This window comes from Chrysemys picta, chromosome 12 (assembly GCF_011386835.1).
Source record: "Chrysemys picta bellii isolate R12L10 chromosome 12, ASM1138683v2, whole genome shotgun sequence".
In the NCBI taxonomy this organism is placed as follows: Eukaryota; Metazoa; Chordata; order Testudines; family Emydidae; genus Chrysemys; species Chrysemys picta.
Genome location: NC_088802.1, coordinates 55,286,555 through 55,298,915, shown reverse-complemented (window position 1 = coordinate 55,298,915; position 12,361 = coordinate 55,286,555). Strand labels below are relative to the sequence as shown.

The window sequence follows — 12,361 nt, the reverse complement described above, 5'->3', positions numbered from 1 at the left end:
ATAACCTCGTACCTTTTCTGTGTCTCTAAATTCGAAGAGGCGCTTCCCTCTCCCCAGTACAAACCCCCAATGCTAGAAATCGCTGCGACAATCCAGTGCTGTAGAGTTAGCACTAAGGGGGTTTTCTCATTAGAGGAAGTGGTCAGTCCATTCTCCCCCATCTTAAAGAAGTGCCACGCAGTCGGTGAGGCAGAAAGACCCTGCCACGCCTTTTCAAAGTAGGGTATGTTCCGCTCGCACACTGCGTAGGGTTAGGTCTCGAATACACTAAAAGTAAAGCCGGCCTGGCAGGAGCGTGGGCCCAGCCTGGCCCCCGCTGCAGCGTTTGCTGCTCTCCGAGCTAACGCGGCCTAGGGAAAGCTGTGTGTCTCGCTGTCCTGTTGTCCATTGTACTAGCTGTGCTACTCAGGGGATACACGCCTCCCCCACTGACCTGTGCCTTCCTTTCTCTCTGCAGGAATCCTTTTGCCAACATCCAGCTGAAACCAACAGTGACCAACGACAGGTCAGCTCCCTTCATCAGCTGATCCCTGGGATTGCTGGAGCCAGCAACCACCTCCCGCCTGCACTGCTGTATCTGACCCACTGTAGCCGCCTTGTCTGCAAGTCTGTCTTCCCAGACCATTATGTTTAGGCTGCGTTTGTTTAAACCTGCTACTGCTGTTTGGAAGCCAAGGTCTAAAGCCCGTGTATCCAGCGCAGTGATGGAGGGTGAGGGGGGTTAAACTCTGTTACCGTTCGTTCACTCTGGTCAGGGCAGTTACGGCCCTGGGTTCCCAGCCTGTACCTTCCAGCCCCGTTCAGCTCTCCCAGGGCAGACAGACCAGCAGTAGCTGGGGGACCATGCTGACCCCACAGCCTGCTGCTGTTTTAAGAGTGGGAAAGCAGCAGCACTCGGTGTACCCCCCGCCGCTCGCTCCTGTCTCCTACACCGAGCAAGATCCAGGCCAGGGAGGTGGAACCCTCACCCCAGCCCTCGAAAAGGATGGCAGCAGGGCAGCTGGGACCGAGGCTCCCAGCCTGGGCCCACAGACGCATGCTAGTGCACTACCCAGCGTGGTGTGGATGGGATAGGCCAGGCCTACCCCACTTGTGTTAGCAGGAGCCCTATTAGCCCCCCTCTGTGGAGCTGGGCTGACTTGCAGAACCCCCTCTGCTGCTGTTTAGAGCTGCTGAGGGCAGCGAGGGGCCAAGCCTTGGCCCCTTCCCTTCTTCGGACCTGCAGCAATTCTTGGCCAGTGGAACAGCAGAGCTGTGCAAAGCGCCTCTGTCCTCCCCTAAACTGCTGCTCGGGGCTCAGGGCTGGCTAGCCCGGCTCGTGCAGACAACTAGCGTAAGGGCCAGCTGCTCCCAGGCAGGCCTGCTGCACGTCAGTTAAACAGTTGCTAATGTTTTTACAGCCCACCCCCCTGGGGCAGCGTCTATATTTTATTTAGCTCGGTGAGGTATTATTCAAGCTAGAACAATAGGCTCTTAGATGCAACACCCCCGGTGCGGCGGCAACTGGTAACACTCACCCTCTTACCTGTAATTGTGTGTAGTGAAACCCTAGGGAAGAGGAAACAGAGGTGTAGGAGGGTGCACCATGCCCCACCATGCCAGAGACCTGCAAGACCCAAGTTGCAGCTGCAGGCGGCTTTCTGTGCTGAAGGGGGGAGGGTCTGTGACTTTGAAAGGGTCTGCGCTGGAAACGTTCCACGTCCCTGAGCCCCCTCCCATGCGCGTAGCCACTTCCCCGTGTGTCACTAGTGTCTGCCTCGCAGGCCCCTGCGAGATGAAGCCTTACAGCTCCCTGAGTGACTGGCTGAGAACTTGGGATGGGAACCAGGCCCTGGAAGCTCTGGTCAGCAGCCGCCCCCACCCCAGGCTGCTGGCGCGAGTGCTCGGTGTATGAGCCGGTGGCAGGCTCTTTAGTGAGAAACATCCCCCTTGTTTGTTACAAAGATCTCTGGTACCCCTTCTCTGCCCTCCTCTCCCCGTGAGGCCATCTCAACTCCACCCCACCTGCCCCAGAGCTTGCACCAAGGCGGCTGCAGGCCTTGTGTCCTTACTCAAGCATGAGGGAAGAGAGAGGGGAAAACAAGTTCCACACCCTGTGTCAGCAGGCCCTGCAGCTGGGCTGGGTCCTTCCCGGCCTTGCTTGAGCATGGGCCAGATCAGAACTCAGACGGTGCCCGGGGAAGGGGTGGCCGTCTTCATGGTTTGTCTGTTTGCACTTTTTTTTAAAGGCTAGATCGCAGAGCACTAGAGCTGCCTGGGTTATTGCACTCTAGGGTTAGCTCCTAATAAGCTTATGCCGAGTAGCAAACGGAACCACATGCAGAGTCCAGTGTTTGTATTTTTATATAAAGGAAAGTATATTTGACCCCTCTAATCAATGGCTGCTTGCTGCAGCCGCTCTGCACTGTCATAGCACCCCCCAGCCCGGGCAGGGGCAGTTCCTGAGCCACGCAGTGGGCACCACGCGGCAGGTACCTCATGGGCTGCCTTGTGAAGCTGGAGGGCCCTGGCCCCTGGGGTTAAATCTGTCCAACGGTGTTGTCTCAAACTCTAATCTGCTCTTCCTGCGCCCTGCAACTTCCCCTGCTTTTCAGCAGTCAGTGAGGGCTCGGGCGGGCTCCTCTCGCTGAGGTGATGCAAGTCCATAACTCCTTGGTGCCCAAGGGCTGCCGTTAAACCGGCCTAACCCCTCCTGGAGGTGGCGCTAGGGAGCATCCTCAGCGAAGCGCTACAGCTGCCCCCCTGTGGCAGTTCGAGTGTAGACAAGCCCTGAGTCTGTGCTGCTCTGAACTAGGCCCCCGTGCAGTGCCAAGCGCTAACGAACCGCCCTGGAGACTACAAGGGTCAGCACAAGTGAACGGCCCCTGTTTTCTGCTGTACTAGTTCTCTCTGGGCCGGGTCCCTGAGCTCAGCCCTTGCTCACGTGGGCATTTTCCTGCTCTGTGAGTGAAGTTCTGCCGGGCTGCAGCCCTGCTGATGCAGTAATTGGTTCATGTGGAGGCAGGGCCAGCTAAAGGCATAAGAAATATTAGCCCAGGTTTAGGGCTGCAACTGCTGGAGTCCTAGGATGAGCCCAGCGTCTGCCTGCAAAGAACTTTTCTTGTCTGTGAGCGCTGAAAATGTAAACGACTGGTGCTGCTGCTTGCCTGAGTGTGCAGCCAGCCTGAAACAATAGCTGCCAGAGATGTGAATTGCCCCCTCAACTCTGACACCCCCTGGGGACAGCCAAAGAGGCCCCAGCTGTGGTGTGCCTGAGGCCCCAGATTGCCTTAAATCCTCCCTGTGTGGACCAAAGAGAGACCCGCTGTGCAAATGGGCCCTGCGTAAACTCAAACCTGGCCTCCCACAAATCATGGGACCAAAGAGAGGCCAAGGAGCTTGGCGAGGCTGCAGGGCTCCTCTGGGACCAGGTCCAGCCTAAGGTCTCTGGGCGTGGGTCTCTTGTCCTGGAGCTTTCCATCCGGTGCCCACCATCACGCTGTGCCTTCCTGTGGTGTGCACAACAACTGGCACTACAGTCACTGGCCCACAGCTCGGGGAAGGAGGGAGCCTAGCAGAATAGTGATGTCGTTACCATAGCTACTGCCTTGGGTGGGAGGCTAGGGAGAGAGCAGGCCTGGTCCCTGCTCCCCTCCCACTGGTGCACTGGATCCCGTGCACATGGGTGAACCCACATGCCATGGAGGCCTGAGGGCTGCTCCCCATGGTTGTACATCACTGCACTGCCTGGCCTACTCCCAGCACTGTTCAAACCCTCCCAGAAAGGCTGCCTGGCCTAGAGGAGCCTGCTTAGCCGGAGCGCTTTCAACGTGGGCAGCCAAGCTTCGCTTCCCCCCAGCACGGCCCGGTAAGGTGCTGTGCCGCTGCTTCCCTGCGCTTTCTAGTCAGGCTGGCGGATGCACCATGTACCCTGAAATGACTCTTTTTGGAACAGTAATTTATGAGCAATAAAACCCACAAATCCTGGGCCTGGGTGCATGAGTTTTCTTTTCCTCCTGAAATGGGTGCGTCTCTTGCAGCTGGGAAGGAGCAGGGCTTTCCGGGGCTGTGGTTCCCCTCCTGCGGGCGCAGGGGTTCAGGGTCAGGGCACATTAGCAGCAGGTGGAGGATGGAGCAAGCCCCCTTCTCCAAGCTCCGCTCACAACGCAAGGAGGATTTGTTTGGTTCTAGTGTTAATGAGCTACAGCAAAACTGCTTCCTTACCAACATGCTTTGAAAACGTTACTTACCTAACTCCAGAGCTGGGTCTCTCCCATAGCCCCTCCAGCTCCCAGGGGGGAGGCAAGGCCAGTTGCAGACAGTTTGGGTTAGAAAATATAATCCCAGTTCCCTAAACCAGATTAATAAACACTGCTCTGCACACCTGGCTCTGCTCCCAGACAGCTGCCCGGCCCCCAGCCCGCCCAGGGGAATGATGGGTGGAGCAGTCTGGTGCCGCTATTTTAAAAACTTTATTATTGGCCCAATGATATTTGACACACATGCTGGGAGCTGTATGGAAATCAGCACTGATAAAAAATACAGCAATTATGACCCGTATTGATAAAATAGACAATGGAATCGCCTTTCGATTTACAAAAAATAGCCAAGATGCAGCTCGGGCCTCGTCCTGCCCTAGAGAGGCAGGTGCTTTTGACTCTATAGACCAAACCCTGGGGCTCTGCTCATTGCTTTCCCCATCGCCACAAGGAAGGAAGGGGAGATGAAACGGGGTTAACGGTTCCCGCCTAGCGCGGGCTGCTCCCAGCACAGTTATTAGCTAACCTCCCACGGCCTGCCCTGGACCCATGCTTTGGCCTTAGGCATCGTTCAGAGGCACCTTTCAGGCATATACATCCAGCGGCATGTTGCTCTGCAGAGCAGGGCCTTGGCCGGCAGCAGCTAACAGCCGCCGCAGTGCAAAACTTACCTCATGCTGGAAGAAACCCAGGGCCTGACTCCCTCCCTGGCTGGGGAAGAGAGCATGGGAGGCTGGTTACTCTGGGAGCTCCCCTGCGGCTGGTCTTTGCTGCCCCCAGTCCTATGCCACGGGGCTCCTGCACCCCAAAACAGCTGCTTCAACACCGCCCCCAGCGCTTTGCCTCGCACAGCCCCCCAGCTGTGAGCTGTGTTGTAGGTCTTGAGGGGCAGCAGAAGATGCCTTGAAGGCTGAGTCCATCACCCTGGCTAGGAAGTGAGGCCTTGGGAGTTAAACATCACACCAAGCTGCCGGTGCAAGAAACCACCTGCTTAGTGCTCATGGGTGCTTTAATCCATCCCCGCTCTCCCCCGGTGCCGAGGCTTTGCAGTCAGCTTAGCTGCTCCAGCCCTGATGAATATTTAAGAGCAGCACATGGCAAGACCGTGTGCTGAAATAAAGGGGCCTCGGGCGAAGCGAACTGCTGACGAGTCTTTTCACTGTTATTCCACCTACGTCGTCCCACGTGCAAGGCAGCCAGTGGCTCCTGCACCACTTCACGCCCACGTGAAGCACTGAATTGCAGTCAGCTGCTTGAGTGGAGGAAGGCAACGGGGCAGGAGGAGAGAGCCCATCAAACTACAGTACAGTCCCGGTTACAAAGGGCTGCTGGCACTTGCGTCAAATCTTGCTAGACACTCACTGGAGCTGCTCACTCAGGACTGGGCTGCTGGCGCTCCGGCCAGGGGTTTCTGACCGTCAGGGGTCAGGAAATAAGTCAAACTGCTCAATGCTTTGAGGCTGCAGTGAGCTCTCGAATTCATCGAACGTGTCCAGAGGTGACCATTTAGTTCCACTTTCAACTGGCCTTTGACAAGGTCCTACACACGCGGCTGCTAAAGACGCTTGGGGAAGGGGTCCTGATGTGTGAGCAGCAAAGTGTTGTCATGGCGCAAAGCCTGGCTAGGCGCCTGCCCGCGAAGACCAGGCGTGCAACACGGCACACGGCTAACAGCAGGGGGCCTCACGGCACCGTCCTAAGGCCTGTGAGGTTACGACTTTAATAAGCTGGAGGGAGGTGGGGGGTGAGCAGGGAGGTAGCAAACTGGGCCGCTGACGGGAAGTTCCGGAGTCAAGACGGGAGAGGAGTGTGAATGAGACCTACACAAACGAGGGGAACAAGCTGACAAATGCAAGAGGATGTAATGCACATTGGAAGAAAAAACATTAAAGGCCCTGTGCAGGTCGCTGGGTGCCGGAGTAACGGGCGCAACGGAGCCCAAACCACGGGCTGCTCTGCTGCACGCACCGCTGCGGTCAGCCGCTAACCCAGTGGCAGGCCGCGTAAGGCCTAGGCTAGAGCAGCAGGGATGATGCTCTAATGCAGCGGTTATTAAACTGTGGGGCAGGACCCCAAAGTGGGTGGCGACCCCATTTTAAATTGGTCGCCAGGGCTGGCATTAGACTTGCTGGGGCCCAGGGCTGAAGCCAAGGTCCGAGCCCCACTGCCCAGGGCTGAAGCCCTCAAGCTTTGCCCCCCTCCCACTCCGGGGGGCAGGGCTCGGGCTTCGGTCCCCTTTCCCGGTGTCGTGCGGTAATTGTTGTTATCAGCAGGGGGGTCGCGGTGCAGTGATGTTTGAGAACTCCTGCTCTAATGCCCCAATCAACGTCAATGGGGCTGGCTCCATCTGGAGCCTCGGGGCGGTGCTCGTTACACTCCCAGCCACAGGATACCGCAGCCCATGGGGAAGAGGGGCCGGAGGAGGGCAAGGAGAATGAGGTAGGGCCAGGAGCATTCTCAGCTGACGAGCAATGCAGCTTGGGCCCTTAGCGTGGAGACAAATAAGAGGGGCCAATGCTAAGTCTCTACAATAGTAACTGGTCTAGTGACGGGAGGGCTTGGAACAAGGGCCCGTTCCGTGGTGGAAAAGTCAAGCACACTAACAGGAAATATCTTCTGCACATGGCGTGAGTAGCCCGTGGCCCCTGGAAGCCAGTCAGCCCAAGAATGTACCCGTCAAGAAAGGCCTGGGCATGTCTAGGGAGTCAGCGATGTCCTTGATACTGCCAGAAATGTTGGCAGGGATCGGAAATCAGCGGCTTCGGGGCGAAAGCGGCTCTCTAGCTTCGCAAGCCGCGCCGAGCCCCGGTGTGGGGGCAGAGGAGCCCACAGCTGTTGCTCCGGGGTTCTTACACCTTCCGCTAAGACAGCGCCACAACACAGGGCTCAAGTCCTGTGCCCAAAGAGGTTGCACCAAGCTGAGGCGTGGGTCCTGGGGCCAGAGAGCACCATGTCTTGCTCCAAGCCCTGGCTGTTTGCGTAGCAGCTGCACGGCCGTGCCTCCCATCACTCCAGCAGTGCAGCCCCAGGGACAGCAAAGCACTCGGCCTCGCATCCCTGCTGTTTAGACCGATCCGTCATGCCGCAAAAGCACCAAGGAGCCAGCAGCTCCCTTTGTGCACTGGACGCTGATGCTCCCCGTGGCACAGTGAGCCGGCGAGCACCATGCAACGCCGCTGCCTCTTCTCTGCCATGTGGTGCTGGGCTCCCCCCGGGGCCGCAGGCTGCAAGAGCAAACTGGCTGTCCCTGGTAGTGGAGGACACGTCCCCTGGGACTCCGCACTGGAGGGGGAAAGGCTGTGCTGGCTGGGGAGAGGGCGCTGCAGCAGACGATGTAGCGGGGTTCACCATCGCTATAGGTGCAGTCACCACTAGTGCAGAGGGATGGGTCCGGGACCTCTGCCTCCTCTGAGCCCCACGTGGCGGGTGTGCGGGGAGTGCATTCTGTGCAGGGCCGTACCTGCACTCTCCCAGCCAAAGCCGAGGGCCTGGTCTCTGGGCTGGCCCAGACAAGGCCCAAAGGAACAGTCACTGGGATGGGGGCTGCACATCCACATATACGTGCATCCAGCAACCCCCGTGCCCCATGTAAGAGGAGGGGCTGGGGCTGCTAGTCCAACCCACGGACTGGCAGAACATGCTGGGCTGGGCTGTGGTCGGGGTGGGAGGCAAGGCACAGCCGCTTAGTTCGCAGAGCTCCCACCGCCCATCCCAACGGTGACTGTGCCAGTGGCAGTCCCTACCATCCCTCGCACCAGAGCTAAGCAGGGCCCCTGACACACACTGCCAGCCCTGCCGGGGAGCCATGCACAGCCCCAGGTGACACTGCAGTTCTGCAAACCGACCGCCCTCGCTCCAGAGGGGACAGGCCATGCAGGGAGCCGGGACAATGCCAGGTGAAATGACCCAGCCAGGAGCAGCAGGAGGCATACAGAGCCAGGGGCCCGGGGGGTGGGGAGGAGGAGATGGAGGGAGAGGTTAACGTGCTTTTCACGCCCCACAGTCACAGTCCAACAGTGAAACGCACGTGGGAGCGAGAGCCGTAGGCTTTGCCAGCACCACATGGGGGAGTGGAGCCGAGCATGGTGCCCGTTTTGCTGCCTCTTAATCTCTGCCAAACGCACAGCACTGCCCAGGCACAACAGGATCGAAAACAAAGCAAATTCAAACAGAGCTGCCACACGCACACGCCCCCACCCGCCCCAAAGTCTGCAAGCAGGCAAGGATAGTGATAGGGGGGCGGGGGCTGATTGCTCACCTCAGCGTTTGGTCTATAGGCCCAAAAGGAAACAACCCCCTGATTTCGAGGCTGCTCTCTGCTCCATTTAGTCTCTTTTCCTTCGGGAAGGCAGAATTGCACAATTCTCCTAAGCCTCGAACTAATAAAAATAAAAAACAACAGCGACTCGCCCCTCGCTGAACTCTTTACATCTCTTTGGCAACAATAACTTACAGCACATTGGAGTTAGTTCAGTCGACGGCAGGTTTGTTCAGTTTTACAAAAATAGTACAGATGGCAGTTCCTCCGCTTAGCTATACACCTGACGCCTCCCAGCAGCACCCGGCTACCAGCTCTCCGGACACGCACCAGCTGCTGGGATGCCTGGCAGTCTGGCACAAAACCGCCCCTGAAGGCCTTGCCCGTTGGTGCCAGGCAATATGCTGCCAGCCCCATTACCAAGGAGAGCACTGGGCTCCCACTCCCTGGCCTCGCCCTCCACTGCACAGGGTGCGATGCCAAGAGGGCTCCACTTACAGGTGCGATAGGAGCGTGGGCATATGGGGAAAACACAAACACCTTAGGGTATGGCTCTCCCTCAGGGATGAAACATGGCCAGATAATAATACTTAGCACTTACCAGAGCACTTGCTAGGCACGAAGGCTGCCATCCTCACATCACCTCTTGCAAGGCAGGACAAGCAAGTATTATTATCCCCATTTTACAGATGGGGAAACTGAGGCAGGGAGGCTCAGTGACTTACCTAAGGCCACAGAGGCGTCAAGGGAGTACGTGTCCAAGCTGGGAATGCCTGGCTCCCAGCCCAGCCCTGCCCTTGGCCTGTACTATTCTACTCAGCTATAATTCTGGGGCGGGCAGGTGCCGCACCTGGGCTCTAGTGACCCTAGAAGAATGGCAGGGACCCACACAGGGAGGACACAGCTGGGAGAAAAGCAGGTGGGGGGAACACACCAGCCTACAGCAGGGAGCTGGGAGGACAGGGCAATACAAACTGCTCTTACTGAGTTGCTCCCAGCTCCTAGGGGACTCTTACCAGATGCCCTGCGGGGGAGCCGGAGATCGGAGGCAAAGGGCAAGCGCTGTTAGCAAGAGCGTTCTGGAAAAGTAAATCACAGAGAAATAAATGCCAAGAGTTTCCTCTAATCACCAGTGCTCAGCCTAGGGCCTGGGCGTTTGGACTCCACCCAGGCCGTCTCCCCTGCTTTGCCACAGCTCTTTCCCAAGCCAAGGCACAGGGCCTATCTGTGCTAGGACGGTGCTGCCACTGCCGTAGCTACCGCTCCTTCCTGACTTCGGCAACAACATCAAGCTCTGCTGTAACCGTCCTGAGCCCTCCTCTCCCAACAGCTCCAGAAGCAGGAGGCGGAACAGTGCTTACTGGAGATTACAAACACCCAGCAGGAAGGAGGAAGCCCATAACCAAAGACGGGCAGTGCCCGTGCAGCAGAGAGCATGGGTGGAGCGCCCCTCCCATCTACTGACGTGAAAGCGCAGGAATGCCAAGCTCCTTACATGTCGGGCAGCCCGGAGAGCACAGGTGAGTCTGTGACAGGTGTGTCCGAGAGGTGAGTCTGACTCTTCTCAGAAAGCCGGGGGAGAGGGGGGCAAGAAGCCACGAGGTGTGAGCTGCTGGGTCGCAAAATGGCCAAGGTGGAGACTCAGTGATGTTAGCAAGGTCACAGCGCTACCCTTTAAATGCTATAATTTATATATGTATATTTATACACGCACGCACCCACCCACCCACCCACGCACACGCACGGTCATCACCAACCGCCTCGCTGCAGCGCCACCGGGAGCGATTCCGGCTAGCAGCAAACAAAATCCTTCCGATAAAATCTGCCTAGAAAAATAGAGCAAGGTCCCAGAAGCCCGGGTGCTGCGCCCGGCTCCCGTCCTTCAACCTCTCTCCTTGGCCCTGAGGCCGACACCGACACCAGGAGACGTCCAAGCAACCATGTGGGCAGGTTCATTCTCTGTCACCGTCTTCACTGCTGCCTGGAACAGAGACAGAACAGGCGGAGTTCTCAGAACTCTAGGAGCCAGCCCACAGGAATGGACATGTCACCTCGACAGACCCATCCCACCCTAGCTGGTAGGGCTGCCGGCCTACACTGAGTACAACGCGGAGGGGCCAAGTCCACCACTCCCAGCCAACAAGGGGAAGCTCCTTTGTGTGGTATGGGGCACTGACATGGCCCTGATGTCACAGCTCCCAAGCGCAGCTGACCAGCTCATGTAGACAAGCAGGAGAGCGGGGCAGCAGGCAGCCTGCACAAGGGCCCCCCCAGACACAGTAAGAACTAACAGTACTTAGTACTGGTGAGTTCAGACTTCAGCTCACTGAGCAACGCACCACGGTGGGCACACCCATCTCACACATGGGGAAACCGAGGCACAGGGGGTGCAGTGACTTACCCAAGGTCACTCAGCAAGTCAGTGACAGAGATGACTGTAGAACCCAGGAGTCCTGGCTCCTAGTTCTGTGTATTCCCTCCCTAAGCCTGCAGTATGTCTACGGGCAATGAGCTGCCTGATCTGGTGTATGGGGCCCCCTAGGGGAGAGGGACTTGCCAGTATCAGAGTTTGAGTGAACTTCAGGAGTTCATGGCCCCCATTCTGGGTCCAAACCACCCCACTTTGCTTCCTATAATGGATCCCAGGGCAATCAGATGGGTCCCGGGCTCCAGGCAGACCCAGCCACGCACGGCATGCTAGCCAGAACAGCTCAAAGAGAGATGGCGCCAAGTCTCATCACTCCCAGCTCCCTATTGGGCTGAGCACCGAGCCCCAGCCCTCACCTCCGACGGACTCCATGTCCGCGTCGGAGACGTGTGTGATGGAGAACCTGGACACCGGCGCAGGAGACACGGTGAACCGGGAGAACGGGATCGGCAGCACCTGCTTCTGGACTGGGACCAGCGAGGGAAGGCTGGGGATGGCCGAGACTGGCATCACCGGCGTCACCGTCAGTGAGGACATTAACGATGACTTCACGGGCATGAGCGGAAAGTCGTCATCCCACTCGAATCCACCACCTGGAGCAGACAACGACCACAGTGACACATCAGGGAGCAGGCCCATTGCCTACCGCTACCGCGCCCGCCGCCCCCTCAGCCTGCCCCCCCTCGGCCGGGCCTACCGCTACCGCGCCCGCCGCCCCCTCAGCCTGCCCCCCCCCTCGGCCAGACCTACCGCTACCGCGCCTGCCCCCGCCCCCCAGCCTGTCCCGCCCTCGGCCAGGCCTATCGCTACCGCGCCTGCCCACTGCCCCCCTCAGCCTGCCCCCCCCTTGGCTGGGCTCATCATTACCGCTGTGCCCACTCCCTCTCTCAGCCTGTGGACTCTCAATTCGAGCTCCACCTTTGCACAGAGTGCCCACTGTAGTCCATGTGGATTCACCTCCAGATTCTCTGGGGCCTTGTGCTAGTGCTACCTGATGCCCGCTATGCCCAGGGGAATCAGGCCTGGAGGGGGCAGCCTGGAGGTGGTGGGACAGGTGCCCATGGCCAGCGCCACTGGCAGTTATACAGCCGAGTCCCTCCCCAGCTGCGGGCGCTCCGCCCACCACAAGCCCTCACTCTCTTCAGAGGCATTGCCGTCCGAGGAGTCGTCCGATGCGCTCAGTCTGTCCACCGGGCTTGTGGGGCTGGTGCTGTTGCTCTGCCCGGGCTGCAGCGAAGGTGCCGTGACCTCTGGAAACGTCTGTTCGCTGAGCTCCCGAGTGGGACTTTCCTGGACATTAAAAGACACCTTGGAAAATCACCCCATAAAGACACATGCCCGAGAGCCAGGCAGTGATGACACGGCCATCCCAGTTACTCCAATCTGTGCCCTCAGGGGCCTGGCACCCACTGACTGGGAAATGGATGGAGGCCCCAT

General features: G+C 58.4%; 2 protein-coding genes across 6 annotated transcripts in view; one reads left to right on the top strand and one right to left on the bottom strand.

Annotated features, from left to right (window-relative positions):
• Positions 1-3,965, top strand: part of BAIAP2 (BAR/IMD domain containing adaptor protein 2) — an 83,557-nt gene extending 79,592 nt beyond the window's left edge. For all 3 annotated transcript variants that reach the window (XR_010591936.1, XM_065563762.1, XM_065563765.1), the window contains one exon: positions 458-3,965. Coding sequence is in view for 1 of the 3 variants with exons in the window: in XM_065563762.1 (XP_065419834.1) it covers positions 458-527 (70 nt within the window). In the remaining 2 variants the exon portion in view is untranslated. The remainder of the gene's footprint in view (positions 1-457) is intronic.
• A 467-nt stretch (positions 3,966-4,432) lies between these two features.
• The window catches only part of AATK (apoptosis associated tyrosine kinase), a 54,895-nt gene continuing 46,966 nt past the window's right edge, over positions 4,433-12,361 (bottom strand). For all 3 annotated transcript variants that reach the window (XM_065563760.1, XM_065563758.1, XM_065563761.1), the window contains 3 exons: positions 12,061-12,214; positions 11,281-11,517; positions 4,433-10,477 (listed from right to left, as the gene is read on the bottom strand). In XM_065563760.1, the coding sequence (XP_065419832.1) occupies positions 10,449-10,477; positions 11,281-11,517; positions 12,061-12,214 (420 nt within the window). In that variant the 3' untranslated portion in view covers positions 4,433-10,448. The remainder of the gene's footprint in view (positions 10,478-11,280; positions 11,518-12,060; positions 12,215-12,361) is intronic.